General features: G+C 43.5%; 1 protein-coding gene across 2 annotated transcripts; it reads left to right on the top strand.

The window, feature by feature from the left end:
* Positions 1-507: 507 nt before the first annotated feature.
* LOC147254831 (mediator of RNA polymerase II transcription subunit 13-like) lies at positions 508-19328 on the top strand. 2 transcript variants are annotated; one of them, XM_086216365.1, is made up of 30 exons: positions 508-1394; positions 2428-2662; positions 4456-4624; positions 6941-7086; positions 7187-7384; positions 7794-7988; positions 8105-8261; positions 8352-8459; positions 8548-9264; positions 9350-9563; positions 10686-10710; positions 10854-10975; positions 11098-11188; positions 11278-11474; positions 11575-11762; positions 11909-12798; positions 12900-13067; positions 13150-13373; positions 13482-13677; positions 13765-14137; positions 15044-15260; positions 16018-16209; positions 16307-16530; positions 16614-16756; positions 16845-17003; positions 17101-17283; positions 17369-17514; positions 17616-17780; positions 18139-18239; positions 18343-19328. In XM_086216365.1, the coding sequence occupies exons 1-30, from the start codon at positions 1329-1331 to the stop codon at positions 18473-18475; spliced, it is 6342 nt and encodes a 2113-aa protein (XP_086072491.1). In that variant the 5' UTR covers positions 508-1328; the 3' UTR covers positions 18476-19328. The 2 variants fall into 2 exon arrangements, with proteins under 2 accessions (XP_086072491.1, XP_086072492.1); XM_086216366.1 differs by having other exon boundaries at positions 12903-13067.
* The last annotated feature ends 2325 nt before the right edge of the window (positions 19329-21653 follow it).

Here is a 21653-nt window from a genome sequence, read left to right on the forward strand (position 1 = left end):
AACAGGAAGGAATGAACAACTTTACATATAACCCCCAAAAATGCCCAAATAAATTAATAAATAAATGAATACCTCAGTCAAAAAACGCAACAAATATTCTAATTCTCGTGCATGGATTATTTTATTGCTTGAGTGTTTTATCTTATCACATTTTTTTTTTCATTTCTGATGTAGCAAGTGCGTGAATTTGCTAAATACCTCGTGTCTTCGGTGTAATTCAATCCACAATCATACTCTTATTCATTTTTACATTTCCAAAAAAATAAATAAATAAATGTATATTTCTGGCTGCTATCGTAACTAGAGGTAACGCGAAACAAATACTTTCTGAGTTCAGTCACACGCAGCAGACGTTGCACAGAGAAACATGTTTAGTAACAGACATCAGAGAGAAAAGACCACCGACAGAATGACAGATGCACGGGAGCTTTCATCTTGTAAACTGTGAAGTCATGGAGCTACTTGAAGCCGAATGACGCCCCCATTACCACAAATTGGCCAATAGGATTTGAGAGGCAGAGTTGTCCTCCTGGCCGCCATTAAAGAATTCAATCCATGGACTGAAATAATGGAAATCTGCTGGACCTATGGATCAGCCAAAGAAGAGAAGCCGATGAATAGTCTCGATATTTTGGCATTTCGTTCGTTTTAGTAGTAGTTTTATTATGTCGGGACACTGGGATGGTTTTAGTCAAACGGAGGGCGGTGTAGCTAATTGCTTTATGTAGGTAGCAAGCTAGCGTTGAAGCTCTGGTATGTTAGCTTGTGTGCTAGCAGGCTAGGAGAGATCAGGGGGAGGGGAGAGTTCCTTTGCTTTGAAATTGTTTCAGATCAGCTAGCTGGCATTAGCATTAGCACATCAGGGACTAAGCTTTTGGTTTGAAGTTTGTTTGTTTTTTTTAGTTTTAGAGCTTATATTTGGGTTGCGCTTTTATATTTTCGGGTTTTGGATTTAACGCTCGTCTGTCCAGGTCATGTTAACGTTGACTATTTGATGATACGATTATGTAGCACCAAGCTCACGGCTAATCAGATCAGACAATACATTTCAAATAGGATTGATGTATCGTATTGCTAAAAGCTTAACATTATAGTTGACGCTATCTGGTTGCTCGCCTAACATTGGTTTAGCTCCCAGGCTAGTGGTGGCTAGCACCACTAGAAGTTGTTTAACTAGCGGTGGCTAGTTGTAGTTAGCAAGTTGGTCAGCGCTTGAACAGGATACTTAGAACCGAACAGCGCTTCTCCACTGAGCTAACCCGATCAGTTATTGGCCCCGATGGTGATTGAGACAATGGACTTAAACGTTACAACCACGCTGTGAAAGGATGAGTTCGTGCTTTGTACCAAACGGGGCCAGTTTGGAGGACTGCCACTCCAACCTCTTCTGCCTGGTAAGACTCTGCTCCCTGCGCTAGCTAGCGTTAGCTCTGCTATTGAGGCCAGAAAGCCATTTTGGCTAATCAGGCAACAAGCTTTGTAACGTCAGTTGCAGACTGGCGTCAAGGCATCGGGCCTGCAACTAGCAAATCGTGATCCAGCCAACTTCCATAACAGGCAGCACACACTGGAGGCCAACTATTGGAGAGTTGCTTATGAATATGGCATGATTGTGTGTTTACCCTGCGCTGGTTAAAAATACAATACGCCAGCTATTATTAACGCTTCTTACAGGTCATAACAACAGGGGCTTATTTAAACCTGGTTATAAAAGCCTTAATTAAAGTGATACTGCTATATTGAATGATACACTCAGACTTAATTAGATACGTTTACACAATCTAATGTGACCCAGTAAACAACTCTGTCATAATTTATACCTCCACAGAGACACAATTGTTGTAGAGACGTTTTCTTTTAGATTAATGGTAGGTATTTATGTGAATTTGTAGTAGTGTTATTGAGCTGGACTGATATTTTAGACAACTATTTACACATAAAAATAGGCAGAATATGAAAAAATAACACCCACTCCTCAACAACAGTAATATCTTTCAAACCAGAACTGAAACAGTAAAAGTAGAGTTCACAGCAGATTTGTTGTATTACATTACATGTACCTCACGTAGTAGCCATTGAGTGTGCAGTAGTAGACAAACAACATGGTGTTCATGTATTTCACTGACTAATCAGATTGTACACAGGCGTTCAGTGGTGCGTCGCCAGTTATTAGCAACTGCTGAGTAAATTACTGCATGTTGGCAAAGTTTTCAGGCATGATTGTGGAGTCACATGTTCAGAGTATTGCAAGTATTTTCAAGATGTCAGCATGCCTCAGTTTTTAACCATTTATTTGCTGATAGGGAGTTCCACCGTGACAGAAACACAGCCTTCAGTTGCTGGACAAGAGCACAGATCACCTTTATTCAACGAATGCTGCACAGCCGTGTCTTCTGTTCATCTCTGACACTGCCTCTCTCCTCTTAGGCTGATTTGACCGGGATAAAATGGCGGCGATTCGTATGGCAAGGACCCACCTCATCACCCATCCTTTTCCCTGTGACCGAGGAGGACCCTATCTTGTGCAGTTTCAGCCGATGCATGGCAGCAGACGTGCTGAGTGTGTGGAGAAGGCACCACACACCTGGTCGCAGAGAGCTCTGGCTTTTCTGGTGGGGGGATGACCCCAGTTTTGCTGAGCTCATTCATAATGAACTCTCAAGTAAGTGCAAGTTGAGGATGTTTTCCTTAGGTTCCACCTGAGGATTTGTGAGCGTTTGATTACTCCTGAAATGAAGTTCATATGATAGTTTAAGTGGCAAAAATGTTTGAACGTGTACACTCAATTATGCACATGGTAATACAATTTACCTTAAGTCTGCAAAGCTATTATAAATGAAATTATTTAAATATTCCAGTGCAGTGTGAAGTTATGTTTGGGTGTAACGGGTTTTAATGTCTGCTCTTTTGAACATTCTGTTTTCTCCAAAAATGAAAGGAAAATAGTTGAATAGCAGTGGATCAGAGAGGAACTGCATGCCATCTGGTTATTACTATCAGTTCTCTAGCTGGCGGGATGTCAAAAAATTCTCACAAGTTTGGGATTAGGAATTTGAGTGGTAACTCAACAAGATGCTTTTTGACCTATTACACATGTTGAATGTGTGATGCCATTTAGTGTAATTGTAAAAAGGGTACAGGCACTGTGCTGCCCCACATTAAAAAGATAATTCACCAAAATTTGATCATTCAGTTATTTTCCATTCACCTTCATGCTGGTGGAAGTTATGGTGAAGTTTTTTAGTCCAAAAAGCACTGCTGTAGTTTCACAGGGAAAGGTGTTGCAGTAATCTCTGAAAGAATTAAAGTAGATGTTGACCAATTTATAAAACTACTACTACAACTACTACTACTACAAAAAAAAAAAAAACTCTTTAAAAGCATGAAATTCCTTCATGTTGCTCTTCTGAAGTAATCCAAGTGTCCTGAAACCTCAAAACACCAACAATAAAAGGTGAAGAATGACAAGTCAAAAGTCAGGCGGGGCAGATAAACGAGTTCCGACCACCAACTTCTGGACAGCTGGGAGATGCAGTCCACTGTCTCCTCACTCAGAGATTCTGTGTCCGGCGTATATCTGACAAACATGCTGAGAAGATGAAGACTGAGGTGGAAATCTGTTGTTCAACTGCGCCATGGTTGCTCTGGGAGGCTTCCACCCGTTCGGAACGTGCTCTTAATTTGTCACGTCATTTTTTACCAAATAAACAGGGTGCCTGTCTAGTGATGGGTGTCACGCTATGGGAAGTAAAATTAAAACGGGTATTCTCATTGGAGACACAACCCAAATGCGGCTCTCACTGCTACAAATTAACAAGAGTGGACCACAAACCATAAACATACTGAACCGAAACAGGACTTTAAGTTGTTTGACGAAGGAAAAACAATTAAAACGGTTACAAGAAAATTCTTCTTTACTAAATCAAATTCTGATATGTTATGATAATTTATCTGATTTATGGTCTTGTGAAGTGTTGCTGAATGTATTGGCTCCCAACCGCAGTATTTCAGTCTTGTACGATGGAGGGCGGACTGCTGTGTATAGCTGTGGCAAATAGCCCCAGGGCAGACTGTCTGATGTAAATGGCTGCTACGTATTCTGTCTCCCATCTCAAGGAGGGTCAGGAATTTTTTTTTTCCCTTTTTTGAACAACAACACAGATTTGTCATCCGTTTCCTTTCAAAATGTTAACACCTTGTCGTTGCAGATTTCACCCTCTGTGTCACATATCATTATTCTATTTTGGATATGTAACTGCACAATGATTACTTTTTTCACATGTTCCAAAGATGTCAGTCAGGTAGTTGCTTTTTTTTCTTAATGAACAATTGGATGACAGGGCTTGTTAAACCACATATCAACATGAACTTGATGCGTTTCTCTTTACCGGGATGTTTTCATTAAAGAGGCATTGGGAATTAAAAGCTTTGTCATTACTCTCTGCCTTGCCGTAGGTGAGGAGGATGGCGAGTGGGAGAGTGGCCTGTCCTACGAGTGTCGAACACTCTTGTTCAAAGCCATCCACAACCTGCTGGAGCGCTGTCTCATGAACCGTGGCTTTGTTCGCATCGGCAAGTGGTTTGTCAAGCCCTATCAGAAGGAGGAGAAGGCCATTAATAAAAGGTATGGCCTGCTAAATAAAAGCCGTCATGAAGTCACATGCTTTCCTAGCATGTGGGGGCTGACTGTCACAGCTGTTGTTAGTAAGGGGTGATTTTACTGCGAAATGTGTCTTTATATTTACTGGAAGTAGGGTTTTGACACATTTGATTATTGTGAAAGTTGTTTTAGTGTTTTTAACTTCCTGTTTTTGTTCTCCGCCCTTCACGTCCTTTCCTTGTGAGGATTCCCTTTTGGATTCATCCGGAGAAATGCTGCTTGCACCTATACGGCTCCAGCTGTGTTATATGCTGATAGCTCCTTTCGGGAAATGAAATGTCTTATTATAGAAATGGCTTGAACAAATTGAGAACAGGCTTTAAAGCGACATTATGTCATTTTGCTGAGCAGCAGCCTACAGGACGCTGGCACATTCAAATCTCTTATGAACGGGCAGATTACTGCACTGTTGTAACATGATTTCCAGTGAAACCGATTTTGCCAAAAAGACTGGAACAAAGAGGAACGGAAGCATGTTATGACATGAGGGGGAAAAAAAAAAGACTTGATTCAACTCTTGGTTTAAAGTTAATCTGTTGGAGTATTTAAATAATAACGTCCCACCATAGCGCCACAATTTTAGAAATTTAGGCACTGAAATTTTGAGGATCTTCCTGGAACCTAACCCTAACCGTTGTGGAGGATTGGATTATTTTTAGTTGTCACATGTTATTCATGTTATAATTACCTATCATGTGACAACATCTGTATGTTGCATTTGATCTGGATTGGCTCAGTAGTAGTGCAGTATTTCCAAGGTAATATTCTTGTCCGCACCTAACTTTTCCCAGCTGCAAGGAAAACTGGTTTGTGTTGTTTTAGAAGCACAACCTTAAGCTAAACCGACCCCAGCCCACAGATAGGTTTCAGATTCTGCTGCACTGTATTTTCTCACCTCCCGTTAGTTGGTGGCATAGATTTGGCACCCCGAAGCTTATGAATAAAGGGGGCTGGGGAATCCTGGAGTTCCCTGATGTGCTAATTTGAGCCTGGGCTTTTTGGCTGCGTCGATCCACGCTGATGTGTGATGCCTTTGGCTCATGTTCCGTCCAGGAACTTTGTTCATGGTTTCAAAGCAGCTCTATTAAAGGGTTTCAGTTTAATTAGATTTCCCTGTTGAGTTTTTTGGGCTACTGGTGAATTTCTCCGGGTTTCCTTTTCCAGGTAGTTGCTTAATTTGTTTCCACGTTCTAACGCCTATCAGACGTTTTGTTGGTATTTCCTCTCATGGTTTCCTAGAATTAATCTTCCCCTCTTTCCTGCTGGGGTCTACACCTTAGCCTGTGAGTGCTGCTGCTCTGAGTGGCCTGTAAAATCAAAGGTGAAGCAAAGTACAGTAAAGAAACATTACGGTAGCACCTTTTGCTGTCTACACATCTGCCATGTGTAGTTAAAATGACACACTGCTGAGGAGAGATTATTTCAGCTGTCACTTAATTACGAGAATTCCCAGTGTTACTTGGTGACAATCCAAAACTGAACCCGTCTGTCATGTTAAAACTCCACTCTATTACACCGCTGCACATTTTGAAGTGAACTGGTTATTTCTCGTAATCCTCTCCTGCCATAACCCGTAATAGTATCTGCTCCGACCCCTGTTAAAGTCTTTGTTATATTCCTATTATTTTGTTTATTCCAGTGTCCTGTTGGCTTTTTCTTTTGTCATCTTTTTATATCCCATCCAATCCAAGCGTGTGCTGAGGAAGCAGCACGGTCTCCTTATAGAGAAGACTGGCAGTCTCGCTGCCCTCTCTGGCTGGTAACAGGGTGGTTTTGGGAAGTGCTGAGTCCGCACTGTGATTTTACAGCAACCATGTCAACAAGTACTATTTTAGTGCATTTAGCTGCTCGTCCCTCCTAAAATAGTTTGAAAATAAAGATTTTTTTTTTTCCCCTTTCACTTTTCAGCACTAAAATCTTTTCCTATGTTTACTTTTGATTCATTTACATCCCTTAATGTTGTGAGAAACTTGTCTGTTGTCACGTCAACACTCTTATGAATTGGAGTTTTCAGACAGCAGCAGTATGCAAAGAAACATATCTTATCATCTCAATCATCTTCTCCACCCTTCCACAGTCATACTGCAACAATGCATGGTGACAAGTATACAGAATGGCCTGCAGCGGTTTTACCCTCTCTTAGATTCTTGGATGTTGACAGCAAGTTGAAACTTGATTCAAATGGGTTTTTTTTTTCTCCTGTCTCTCTCTTAATAATGGGTTATTCTTGCAAACCAATTTCTCTGAGCATTAAAATACATCAATTCCCGCCCCCCACAGCGAGCACCTGTCCTGTGCTTTCACCTTCTTCGTACATGGTGACAGCAACGTGTGCACCAGTGTGGAGATCGCTCAACATCAGCCTCTTCAGCGACTAAGCGAGGAGCACCTGAGCCTGGCACAGCAGAGCTCGAGCCCCCTGCAAGGTAGGAAGGATTTCCACAATATACACTTTTTTCTTTTTTTTCTTTTTTCCTGTTCATGATTTATCTGACCCCACTGTTGTCCCTCTGTTCTATATTCCAGTCATCCTGAGCCCATACGGCTTGAACGGCACCCTCACAGGCCAGGCTTTTAAGATGTCTGACCATCCAACTCAGAAGCTAATTGAAGAATGGAGGCAGTTTTATCCCATCAGTCCCAATCCCAAGGAGGTCCAGGAGGACAAGATGGAGTATACGGAGTGGGAGGATGACTCCTTAGCAGCTGTGGAGGTCCTTGTTGGTAAGGCATCGCTATACATTAAAAAACTTTGGGTTTTCATGTTCGTTTAATGCCAGGGGATCTATTTGGATGGATTGGAGGTCAGATCACAATTGCAATAGAGCTAAAGGTGTTATTATAAATGGAGGAAAGTCTCAGCTGCTTCCTTCACCAGCCACCCGGATCTGTTCAATTATTCTTCTTCAAACAGTAATAAAATAGTCGAAAAAACTACTAGACTGAATAAAATACTCAGGGATTTGCTGCAGCATTTTCTCAATTTCTCTCTCAATATCTTGAGCTGTGGTATGGATAATTAATTTTTGGAGTTCAGATATTGTGGTGGGACCATGAATTGCGAAAAAAAATGAATACAATTTCTACGCAGTTAAAAAGATGCCATATTAAGTTCACATGTGTTTGGTTCCAGCTGGAGTTCGGATGGTTTACCCTTCCTGCCTGGTGCTTCTCCCCCTGTCGGACCTCCCAGTGGTGGTCCCTCAGGGCTCTGCCAACACCTCAGGAAGCTTGTGTGGCACTCAGCAGGGCCAGGCAGCCCACAGAGATCCCGCCATGTCCTCTGTCACTCTGACTCCTCCCACGTCGCCAGAGGAAGCTCAGACTGGTAAGGCTTCACACGCTTCAACAATGGAACCTGTGAGATTAAGACCACATTGATCAGCCTTTACTTTCTGTGGCATTCTGCTCAATAATTAGATTGAAATGATCTCACCTTCACAGATTATCAGCCTGTGCAGAGGTGGTTGAAATTGTCCTCGGCGTCTGATGGCTACAGCTCTAACAACAGTCTTCATGGAGGCAAAATCCCTCGCAGGCTGGCCAGCCAGATGGTGGAGACTGTGTGGCAGGAGTATAACATCAACCGTACAGGGAACAAGTATGTTGGGAGCTTTTTCCCCATCCTCAAAATTAATTAGCATTCGTAATAATGGGTGATTGTAAAACATCTATCTGCTCCTGATTAAAGGCGGAAGTTTACCACCTTGACCAACGGGACCTGTGAGGAGGAATCAGACAAAACTGGACTTTGGGATTTTGTGGAGTCTACACATAGGCCTCACTGCAATTGCTCAAGGTGTGTTGTGTGTCATGTCTTTACAAGTTGATATGTCAAGTTGTATAATTAAGAGTATACGTAAACAATTGTTTCTATTCTTACCCAGACATAAGAATCAGAAACAGCGATCCAGCAGCACCTCAGGACACACACCTTCATTAGGCCAGCCCATCCAGCCGGCCCCCAAGCACAAGCTGGGCGAGAAGCTGGAGAAGGGGGAGAAGCAGCAGAAGAGGCCGCAGACGCCTTTTCACCACCGCAACTTCGTGAGTGAGGAGCAGTCCCTGGAGCCTCAGAATCAGAGGCTTTGTCTCAGAACACCGGAGGAGGGCTCATATCCTAGCCTGCACCATGTGGACACGGCGCCCTCCAAAGCCCCTACGTTACACACACATGGCCCCCCTGCAGACCTCGTAGGGTCCCCGCCTCCCCCTCCTCTAAGCCCACATCCCTGTGACCATACAGAAGGCGACATGACTCCAGGTGGCATGAAGAACTCGTCCACTCCCATTCACCAACCGTTCTACCCTCCATCGGTGGAGCCTTGTCTTCTGCCACAGAAGGGCTCATCTGATGAGCCTCAGCTGGAAAGCATACCTATGCCTATGCCTTTGCCCTTCCCTCCACCCTTTAATGAAACCTTGGAACCCACTGTTTTTGTCGGTTCAGCCATTAACCCCAACGAAGATTCCACCCACAACCCCTGGAAGTATTTCAACCTACCTAGGAAGAAGGCATCTACCTTTCTAACCCCCCAGCTCCCTCTGGACAAGCTACGAGATGATTCTGGAGGAGGAGCAGACAGTGTCGTGTCTGCCACTGAGTAAGTAATTAACAATTCATCTGCAATAAAAAATGTATTTCACCACGTACATCATCTTATTTCTGCTCATTTTCTCTGCTCTCAGGGTGATGTCAGGCTCCATGCAGCCTTTGAAAGTTTCCCAGGAACTGGTTAAGACTTACGTCCAGCGGAAGAACACCCATCTGGTCTCAGCCACAGGAGATGGAGAACACAGTGAGGAGCCAGACCCGTACGCCTTCGTAGAGGGAGATGAGGAGTTTAGCTTCACCGAGAAGGACAAGCCAGGAGCTGAGAGGGATGGCAGCAAGAAACACAAGGTGGGAACCAGAACCCAGTCACAGACAGCCCCCCCAAGAAAACCGGATTCCGGAGTAACAGTAATAAATGCAAAATCAGCCAGACTGTGGAATGTACATGGGGTTGCATGTGTTTTTGTTTGTTTTCAAAATTCCTGTACTTAAGTAGTAAAGATTAGGAATTTCACTGCAAAAAAAAGTAACAAAAGGTTGCTTTTTTTGTTGTTGTTGTTGACACAATAGCTGACATTTTCTTGAAGTAAAATAAAGTCTGTGCTACGCCTCATGTGCGTTCACATGAAACCAATGACAAGGTTTACATCTATACAATATTACAACTAAGTGTACTAATAAGTGTAACTAAGTACTATAATGTGTTTATATGTGGCACATTTGTAGGAATATTCACGTTTATGTCAGTAAGCATTTTACACAAAGGCTTTTCTCTGCGTGTGGGAAATGGCATGCGCAATGTTCCACTTCCAATTCATCACTTGGCAAAACACGCTTAACATCCAGCTCACGTAAGCTGTATTAAACACATTGATAAACAAAAATACCAAAGCCTCACAGTAAAACTAACCAAGAAATGGTGTCAAATGCAGTAAGTAAATGTTACATATTCATGTAAACACTACTTCAAAGATGTATAAGTAATGCTCCTCAACCTGAGGGTTGTCATGCAAGCATGTGACCACATCGCTCTTATCAGTGGCAGCTACACAAAAGCATACGACTGTTAACAAGCACTTTCAGATTAACAGAAACCACAATTTTCTCACTAAATCGCAGACCTTGCCACTTCCTGCAAATTTACTGCAAAAAAAAATGTAACCACTTATTATTGTAGATGGAAGGCTGTTATAGTGTCTGTTAATGTAACCACTGTCAATTTAGTTCAGTGTTTTTCTAGGTGCTACAGTGAGTGATCCTTTGGTTTTTGAGCTTCATTTTCATTTTGCAAAATAAGTGAAATACTACGAGGACCTACCAATACTGTTTGTATCAGGTTTTTTTTTGTACAATTTACAAACGACAGCCACCATTTTAAACATACGGCAACTTCACCGCATTGCGTGGCGGGTTTTAGAAAAGCATCCATTGTTTATAAAGTTTTAATCCATGTTTTCTCTTCTGACACAGATGGACGAGGGAACAGGGATTGATGGTGAGAATATCTTCCTTTCTTCACACGGTGCTTTGGCTTTATAATTGATTTAAATCAGAAGTTAAATTTAGAGTTGTTTTTTGTCCTTTTACTTTTTCATGTGATCCTCTGCAACCTCTTCTCCATTTTGTCTTGTGGTGCAGATGGCCAGGGTCCATCAGGCAGTAAACCATCCGCCTCAACTAGCCTTATTCATGAGAACGACTTGGCTGTTTCCTATAGTGACCTGGATAAAATCTTCAATTCAGACGAGGATGAGTTAGCGGTAAGTGCATCCATAAACTCATCTTGAATAAAGATATTAGGCCTGCCGTCTGATTTCTCAGAATCATAAATATATTTGATTGAAGAACATATTAAATACTTTATTTTTAACTTCATGCACAGCCTGGATCCAAAAGAGCTGGAGTGGGTATAGAGGACAAGTTTGGCTGTAAAGAAACTAAACCGGCCTCGTTGGACTCCTTGTCTTGTATAAGTAAGAAAACCACAAGATAATCATTATGCATCATTCATAGTCATCTTATGAACATTTTTCTCAAGAAAAGCAATATCGCCCTTCTATAGGCTCAGCAGACCTGCACCAGATGTTTCCCACCCCACCTTCCTTGGAACAGCAGGGTTACTCTCCCATGAACTCTGGGACCAAGGACAGCTTGGAAGCAGGAGTGGGGCTGTCCCTGTTGGATGGAAGCCAGCTCAACAACCACTTCAAGATGGAGGTAGAGGAGGGTTTCTGCAGCCCAAAGCCATCTGAGATAAAGGTTTGGAAGCCTCCATCACATACCACACAAGTATGAAGTCAGTGATGCTGCCTTAATGTTGACAGATGTTTCTTTTATTTTCTTTTTTTTTTTCTTTTAGGATTTCTCCTTTGTGTACAAGCCGGACACGTGTCAGTCATTCATCGGCTGTTCCATGTACGCTCCTCTGAAGACGCTACCCAGCCAGTGTATGTTGCCTATCAAACTGCCAGAACACAAGTGTGTGTACATGCGCAGCTGGACAATGGGCAAAATGGAACTGATGCCCCCGGTGACCACCAAAGACGGGTAAAAACAAACAAACACTATATGCGTTGGTCATTAAATCTTCCAATCGAAAACAGGAAAATTTCATAGCTCAGATTCGTCTTAAATAAAATGATTTGTTGAAAGTTCATGAAATTAATTTTACAATGTGTTTCTCTTTGGAAAAGTAACATCCCCAGTGTGGAGCCAGAAGACCTCCAGACCCACACCCCACAGACCCACACGCCCTTCATGTCCAGCAGTGCGCCTCCCAGCAACAGTGGCACGGGTATCCTGCCCTCCCCAGCAACACCGCGCTTCTCTGTGCCCACCCCCCGCACACCGCGCACCCCACGGACTCCCCGTGGTCCGTCTAGCGTCCAGGGTTCGCTCAAATATGACAATTCTGACCTTTACTCCCCTGCCTCCACCTCCTCTACCTGTCGGCCCCTCAGTTCTGTGGAGCCGGCCACTGTACCCTCCATCCCGGAGGCTCACAGCCTCTATGTCACTCTCATTCTGTCCGAGTCAGTCATGAACCTCTTCAAGGACTGCAACTTCGACAGCTGCTGCGTTTGCGTCTGCAACATGAACATCCGAGGAGCTGATGTCGGTGTGTATCTCAAGGATAACGGCGAGGCCCAGTACCCCTGCACTTGTGGTTTCAGTGCCGTCTCAAATCGGCGGTTTGGCCAATCAGCTGGGCTCTTCTTGGAGGACGAGCTGGACGTGGTCGGGCGAGGCTCCGATGCCAGCCGTGATACAGAGCGGAGTTATGAAGAGCTGCGAGCTTCAGCAAAACACAAGGGAGGTGGTCTGAAGGAGAAACCTCCAGATGAGCTCATACTGCTGCTGCAGGACCAGTGCACCAACCCGTTCGCACCCATGGCTGGTGTGGAATACCCCAAAGCCAGCGCAGCCCCCAGTTCTTTCCTGAGGGTCGAAGAGAGAGATTGTTATAATGACTGCTACATGGCTCTGGAGCATGGCAGGCAATTCATGGACAATATGTCAGGAGGCAAAGTGGATGAAGCACTCGTGAAAAGCACCTGTCTTCATCAGTGGCCAAAATGCAAATGTATGTGGGTTTTTTTTGATAACTACAAGCTAATCTTTTGTTGTTGCTAACCGCAAACATAGCAAAGTTAAGGCTTTCTCTTTGTTTTTTTTCTCCTGAAGCAGCAGATATGAGCAAGCTCTTCTCTCAGGACGTCCTGCGCGTGTTGTTATCCCTTCAGCCGGTGTTGCAGGACACGATTCAGAAGAAAAGGAGCGTGCGCTCCTGGGGGGTACAAGGACCGCTCACCTGGCAGCAGTTTCACAAGATGGCTGGGAGGGGATCTTACGGTTTGTGTGATGAAGGCAGTATCTCATTGTTGGTCACGCTGTTGTGGCAGGAGTTTTAATCCTTGTCTTCTTATCAACACAGGTACAGATGAGTCTCCCGAGCCACTGCCCATCCCCACCTTTTTGGTCGGTTATGAATATGATTTTGTGGTGCTGTCTCCTTTTGGTTTGCCCTACTGGGAGAAGCTTCTCCTCGATCCATTTGGTTCCCAGAGGGATGTTGGTTTCGTCGTCATTTGCCCAGAAAATGAAGCTCTTCTCTGCAAAGCAAAGACTTTCTTCAAAGATTTGAGCGCCATGTATGAGGTACGCACCTGGCAGCTTTCTTGTACTGACATGCCTGCAAAAACAGTTTCATCTTCTGAAGAACACTGCTTCTGTTTCCCATGCACTCCCTTTTTTTTTTGTTGACAGGCATGCCAGCTCGGCCAACATAGGCCCATCTGCAAAAGTCACCCAGAGGGTATACTGAAGGTTGGAACCATGGAAGGCAGGAGCATGACGGAGCAGCCCCTCAGTGACTGGTTTCTTAAGATGGCTGCCAGAGACGGAAACAATGAAGCCTTTAATAAACTCAGACTCTTTGCTCAAGTGTGCCGCTATGATCTCGGTAACAACTTTATTTACTCCTGAATTTGAAAAACACTAATTGTTAATAGTGCAAGGCTGTAACGTTTTGTCCTCTTCAACCTTTCAGCGCCATACCTGTCAGAACAGACCTTGGATAGCTCTCTGTTGTCCCAGCGTAGCCCTACCGTGGCCTCCTCCTCCTCCCAGACCTCCAGCTCTTCCAGCACCACCTCAGGACACCAGAGCACCAACACTACCAGCTCCAGCACCAGCTCTGCCCAGGTCAACAGCACCCCTCCCTCCTCCTCCTCCTCAGGATCCCAGACTATCGGGGGAATGGCGTCAGCCAAGCCAGGCTCCTACTCCCAGTTTGGAACAACAGGGTTGCCAGGCAGTACATCTCAGAATGGACCCCAGTCAAACTCACAGGGCCCGGGAGGTCTGGCAGAGAATGGACCCACTTCCAACCAGGCTCAAGGCCCCACTGAGACGCCAGAGAGGTGAGTTATCTCACTTAAAGTGTGAACATATTCATTTCGTTTAATGCGAACATCTCAAATGTTGACAGCAGTGCAGGAGATTTACAGCCAAGTTTCTTTGGTCTGTCTTTGTCCGATGCCTCACTAACTTCACACTGGGAGACATGAAGTCTATACTTGTGCTCTGGACTGATTCATATCGGTCGCATATGAATAATAGTTCCCGAAACTGGCGCACACCGATTTCCACACAACAGTTGTGAGAACGTACACACTTGGATGCAAATGTGTGAATGGGAAATCCATATAAAGACAAAATGAAATTATAGCAAGGCTGATCATTGTAAATAGGTGAATCCTGAAGTGACACCAGTGTAATGATACATGACATTCTTCCTTACATTTGTAGACTGTGATTTATAAAGAGAAGTTGCTTGCAGGTGCGCGTGCACCAGTTTTATAAATCTGAATATTGTTCGGCGTACATCATTGTTGGCTTCTTTGCGTTCGTACACATTTAGTTTGAGTCCCGTGCACTGTTTTCTAAGTGAGACCCCTGGTTGCTCATGTTTAACTTGTCATACAGTAGGGGTCGAAACACATTTAATTTGCTCTCCCCTTATTTTTGTCCTGTTCCTAAAGTTGAGTTTTTCTTGCCTAACCATGCTGCTCTAATAGATCCGTGATCCTACAGAATTCAACTTAATCCTTATTTTCTTTCACTCTAATTTCAACTTACCTGAAAACGTTACTTTGCACAAGCAGCAGCTAGTCGTCATGATCACCCGCACACTGTTTTAACGACTTCATGCTCTCATACATGAACGTCTAGCATCATAACTGCATTGTTTCCCTGCAGTGTGTTTGCTGCATTAGATCTGATTCCTTTGTTGGCCCGCTTAATGAGCATCTGTCTTCTCTTAACAGCACAATGGAGAGAGACAAAGTGGGCAAGCCAACAGATGGAGAATCCCACGCTGTGTCTTACCCGCCTGCCATCGTGGTTTATATCGTGGACCCCTTTAGCTACGCAGACTCAGACAGGGAGGTCTACTCCAGCTCCTACACTCTGGGCCTCCTGCGTTGCTACATGGAAATGCTCCAGTTTCTTCCTGCTCACATCAGAAACGCTGTCTCTGTACAGGTACATGCACACATCAAAGTCTCCTTCTCTCAAAACTGCATGTGTTTGAAGGTTTAGAGTATTTTGGGTCGGAAATATTACCGCTTAATTAGTTTGGAATGAGTCGCTCTGCTAGTTGAGCCACAACAGAGCTTCACACTGGGATGTGAGAAGGACCCAGGGACTCATTAGCAAAAACTAGCTGAGTCGGTAACTGCCACACCTGTCATGCTTGACACAAAGTTGCATCAACATGCCGAAGGGAATTAGTGCTCATATGCTAAAGGCCTCAGCTTTAGTACATTCACTGTGTAGTAGAATATGATACAGCTAGAACAGTGTACCTGCTGGGGGAAAATTGTTTGCCGTATTTTAGGGAATGTTTGTCCGTCACTTTAAACATGTGCTCCTGTTCACAAAATATTTTGCTTCGGTTTGTTTTTGTCGCACAAAATGGGATTTAACAGCCAGAATGAAGGTGCAGATTTGTATTTTATTAATTAAATACAAAGGTATAACACAGTTAGAGACTTGAGTAAATTATTGACGAACGTGATACTTAAGATGTCAGAAAATCGAGTTGAATTTGAACTTTTCATCTTTCCATTGAGGAACATTTAAAATTTGACATCTTCATCTTGACAGCAAACCAGCGTAACTGAAAACTAACAATGTCATTTCCCAGCTGATGATCTTAGGTGTAAGACTTGTACTCACGCTAATGTAGACGAGGTGAACGCTAAAGTGAAACCTGTCTAACGTTATGTTCTCTCATCAGATTGTTCCCTGCCAGTATCTGCTGCAGCCGGTTCACAGTGGGGAACGTCACCTCTACAGCCAGCACCTAAAGTCGCTGGCTTTCTCCGTGTTCACTCAGTGTCGCCGGCCTCTGCCCAACTCCACCAACTTCAAGGCCCTGACAGGATTTGGTCCTGGTCTTGCCATCGACATGGCACTCAAGAATCCAGAGGTGAACTTGGAAGGGGCAGCAGTTTTTGTTTTTGTCCTCATATTGTTTTGAATATTTATCCTTTTTAAAATGTAATTTTTTTTTGCTCTTCACGCAGCGGCCTGAGTGTCTGCGTCTCTATACGCCGCCCTTCATTTTGGCTCCAGTGAAAGATAAGCAGACTGAGCTCGGGGAGACGTTTGGAGAGGCATCCCAGAAGTACAACGTCCTGTTCGTGGGCTACTGCCTGTCCCATGACCAGCGCTGGCTGCTGGCCTCCTGTACAGACCAGCACGGAGAACTGCTGGAGACCTGCATCATCAGCATCGACGTACCCAACCGGTAAGAGACGCAGCAGCCCTGCAGAGCTGATTGATAAATGAGCTTTAGTCTGAGTTTAAACTCACTGTGACGTTGTGGTTCAGGGCTCGTAGGAAAACGGGCTCAGCTAGGCGGCTGGGTTTGCAGAAGCTGTGGGACTGGTGTCTCGGCCTGGTGCAAGTGACATCACTGCCATGGAGGGTAGTGATTGGCCGGCTGGGTAGAATGGGTCATGGCGAGCTGAGAGGTACACATACACACACCTGCAGGGGTTATCACACACACTGTTCACCACTTAATCTACACACACCGATGTGCTGTGGTTCCGGTTCTAGATTGGAGTATTTTGCTGAGCAGGAGGAACTTACAGTCCCTCAGTAAACGTCTGAAAGAGACGTGCAGGATGTGCGGCATCTCCGCTGCAGACACTCCCAGCATCCTTAGCGCCTGTCTGGTTGCCATGGAGCCACAAGGATCTTTTGTAATCATGCCAGGTAAAACCAGACAGAGAAAAAATAAACCCTTTTTTGTGTAAATGTCTGAACAACAGGTTCGTTTTTCCTCCTTAATAACATTTTCTCCTTTATGCAGATTCTGTGTCAACCGGTTCAGTGTTTGGTCGCAGCACCACGCTCAACATGCAAACATCCCAGCTGAGCACGCCTCAGGACACATCCTGCACACACATCCTGGTGTTCCCCACCTCAGCCATGGTGCAGGTCAACACAAATACTTCAGAACCCATCGAGATCAACTTCAACCCCATAAATCCTGGTAGGTTGTCCAAGTCCTTGAGTTGCAGATGACGCTTTCAGCAGTCCAGACACAAATCAACCTGGAGCTCTCTGTCTCTCTTCAGATGGATCGGACGGAATGGGCATCTTTGACCTGTTTGACAACGACATGGTGGATCCTGACCTCATCAACATCCTGCCCAACTCCCCCACCACCTCCCCTGTTCATTCTCCCGGCTCCCACTACCACCAGGGTGGAGATGGAAGCAAGGTCATTCTCCTTCTCGATCAATCCATCAGTTGAATATTTTAACCAGAAATGTTTGTTTTTCGGTCCTCTGATTCTAATTCAGGCGGTTCTTCTCTTTGCAGGGTCAGAGTGCAGATCGCATGGAGTCGCACGAGGAGGCTCTGAACATCCTGCAGCAGCCGATGGCTCTCGGCTACTTCGTCTCCACAGCCAAGGCTGGACCACTGCCCGACTGGTTCTGGTCTGCCTGCCCTCAAGCCCAGAACCAGTGCCCACTTTTCCTCAAGGTAGAGATTCTTACCGGTGTTGAAAACTCTTCCAGGCAGTGATTCAACCTTGATTCCGCCGCTGCTTTGTCCTCTTACTGTTTTTAACGTCGAAGAAAACATCACACATCTTCTTAAAGCTGGACACAAGTGTTTTAACAGCAGTTTTAATTTTAATATTTGATTAAATAGAAGCAGGTATGATGGAGTATTTGGTATTTTTGCTGAAAAGAGTTCCTTAACGATTGATGAATGTTCTGTTAAAAGATTGATAGTTCAACACAAGTGTGCTCAAATTCAATCAACGGTGGACAGAGTTTTTAATGGCATGTTTCATTTTGATATTCTAGTTATTGTACATAATATTTTCTTGTGCCAGGCCTCTCTACACCTGCATGTGTCTTCGGTCCAATCAGACGAGCTTCTGCACAGTAAACACTCCCACCCTCTGGACTCCAACCACACCTCTGATGTGCTCAGGTACGCCGCTATGAACAAGTTGATATTAAAATAAAGGTGTGTTTCAGCCCGTTCGTACTTTTTTTTTTTTTAATAAAACTGCTTCCTTCCTTGTGTGTGTCAGATTTGTTCTGGAGCAATACAACGCCCTCTCCTGGCTGACGTGCGATCCTGCGACTCAGGACCGGCGCTCCTGTCTGCCAGTCCACTTTGTGGTGCTCACCCAGATGTACAACTTTATCATGAACATGCTTTGATCTCTTAACGGGATCACAGTGCTGAGATTTGATCTGCGGAGTCGTGGAATTTCTACTATGAAGTATCTCGGACACTCGCAGGATGTCGTCCTCCCGTCAGGATAAATATGGATGAAGCATCCGCTCCTCTTCCTTGATGAATCTCTCTCTCTCTCTCTCTCACACTCACACACACACACACACACACACGCACGCATACACTACCACACACACTCATACACACAGATTCACACACACACAGACTCAATCAATCAGATGCCAAGAATCCATTTTAGCATTTTGGATGATCAAGGGAGGTTTCGTAATGGAAAATAAATTGTCTTTTTAATGACTGTAGATTGCAATCTATGAAATTTTATCTTAATGAAATGCCTGCATATATTATTTATTGTAAGTTTTTAAATGTGGAATTTTTAATGCTTAATATCTTTTATATATTACAAATCCTAGAGGGTGTGTACATCTCACTGTAAAGGAATTGGTTTAAAAAGTGTAATTTTCTCAATTACCACACGGAAAAAAAAAACCCCGTTCAAGTGAATTTGCTGTAGATTGCTTTTAGAATATTATTTTTTCAAAGGGTACAGACCTTTTTATTGCCATGCTGTAAAAATGAAGTAAAGCTGGCCTGGGCATTTGCGTCCCACCCAATGAGTGGATGAGACTTACCTCTCTGTCTGCTTTGGCTCCAGAGTCTCTCGCACAGTAACTCAATGAGCTCTGAAGAGGAATTAAAAGGTACATTGTCAGATTATATATTTTATATAACAGATTTAGGTAATTGTGTGTGTATATGTGTACATATAATTGTGTGCCGCTACTGATGGTGCAGCTTCTGTTTTAGGAATAAAGTGCGTCTACCTTAATCCATTTGTTGTTATTGAATTTTTTTATTTATTTTTTGACAAATATGTGGATAAATCTTTCTTTCTCACGTGTGAAGACTTTTTAAAACGCCCGTACAGCAGAGCTCGACTCCGCAAGTGTGTCAGTGATTTACTCATCCAAAGCCAATATGAATACTTGATGTGAGTTAAAACAATCCTCAAATTTCAGATCGTCACTGCGCGTGTTCCACTCTCAACGGTCTCCTCAGCACAACTTTAGATAAAATGTTGCAAGATTCACTGGCCTCACGCGTCATTTTACTTGCCTTTTGCACTCAGACCATCCTAACTGTTGGGTCATGTGTTATAGTTTTAAAGGAACATTTGTGGAGTTGATTACAAAAATGTGAGAAAGGCGAGGCTGACTGATACTCTAAATTGACCGTAGATGTGGCTGTGAGTGTGAATGGTTGTCTGTCTCTATGTGTTGGCCCTGTGATGGACTGGCGACCTGTCCAGGGTGAACCCCGCCTCTCGCCTGAAGGCTGCTGGGATAGGCTCCAGCCCCCGTGACCCTTAACAGGAATAAGAAGTAGAAAATCGATGGATGAATAACCCTATTTTTAAAAACTTCTCTATAACTGACTTGAAACGCTTCATATTTTATTGAAAAATTATGCAGGTTTTTTTTTTTTTTATATTGTGAATGTTGGCATAACCAAATGAATTTCTAAAGTGGGTTTATAAGCATTGCTACGTCACGCTGGCGTCACCGAAATCTGTGACAGACCTAGAGAAGCCTAAATACTTAGTAAATGTACTCAAAGAATGAGAACCACAAGACTGCATTTCCTTTGATATGTAAAATTGATGAGATTTCCCAGTAAACCTGACAATTCATAGAAATTCTCAACAACAAAAAGAAGAATCAGCACAAGAATGTTCTGCTCGACAAACAAGCCATAAAAATGGCTCCTTGTTCACTAAAGATCAGAATATGTAAATTATCTGAGTATATAAATGATTTATTGTTGATCCGCTCAGTTGGATTTATGAGGAGCTACAGGGCTGAGATCTGATCCAAGAAGAATTTGCACAGCTGAAAAATAAACTTGCCAGTGCTCTGTGGTTGCTGAAATTGCTTTTTTGAATAGTCTGACAGGTGTGCTCTGGTTCTTGAACGATAAGTTAATAATAGGTTGTCATCATGTGTAAGTAAATTAAGATTCAAAAGTCTCCGAACATTCTCCAGAAGAACTGTTTAATAAGCGCATGAAAAATATTAGCGTTTTTAGACGTTTTTAGAGTCTGAATGGTGTCACTGAGCTGTGGGTTCTAAAGGTTCCAGGCCAGGGGAATGCCGTTCCTTGACAGACCGGCAGCTTTACCTCCGCCCATACTAAAAGGATTGGGATGGTTAGTGAGAATGGAATTAGCTAATCAAGGAGAACATGTGATCCTAAAGCCTCATCCAATCACCGTCTTATGTTCTGCTTAATGGAATCCAGTTAAAGGGTAGCCCAATTTGTCTAGGGCCATTCAGGACAGCACGCTTGGGCCAAATATCCGAATTAAGAGAAATCTGATTTAGTATCTAAGAGCATTTCGTGAGGAAACCCAAACATTGTGGGGGACTCTTAGACTGATGTTCCAGTCGCGGTGACCTCACATGCACCTGGTTGGCTACCACGGCCAGGGAGGTTCTGGTTTCACACGTCCAGATGGGAGCAGGATGACACAAAAACACCACTCACCACCTGTGAGTCTGAATCAAGGCGCACAAATGACATTTCACTTTCGTGAATGCTGCGAGACGTTACTGACTGAGGTTAAGGGAAGGTGCATTTCTGTTTGTGTCACCTTCACAGTCACGCGTTTCACTTTACACAGTTAATTTGATTTTCTTTTTAAATGAATCCAAATTACAATAATAATTTTTTTTTTTTTGCATGTATGCTTTTCTATAATTGGACAAATAACTGATGCATCTATCTTCTGTGCGGGCTGTGATTGGTTGACCGAATAAAACAAATAAAATTTCACCCAGGTGTCTTTTATTCTTACACTGAAAAAGGAGGAGCTGATTTACGTTTTTGATATTAAGGCTGTACATCAATGATATATCTGAGGTTTGTCCTTGAATAAAACTCGACTTTACTTGCATAAAACAAATGATAGTTTTGCCATTCCATTTTAATATAAAAGGTTTAGAATTAAGTGCATTGAAACATGAGCAAACTTGGGATTTTTTTAACATTGTTTTACTTAATGCAGATTGCTGAGCAGAATCCACTGAAAGCATTCTATCCTAATATTGAATGATATAACAGACTGATTTCCTAATTTTCATT

This window comes from Aulostomus chinensis, chromosome 10, assembly GCF_037954235.1.
Source record: "Aulostomus chinensis isolate RoL2024-O1b breed Wild chromosome 10, RoL_Achi_v1.0, whole genome shotgun sequence".
Lineage (NCBI taxonomy): Eukaryota > Metazoa > Chordata > Actinopteri > Syngnathiformes > Aulostomidae > Aulostomus > Aulostomus chinensis.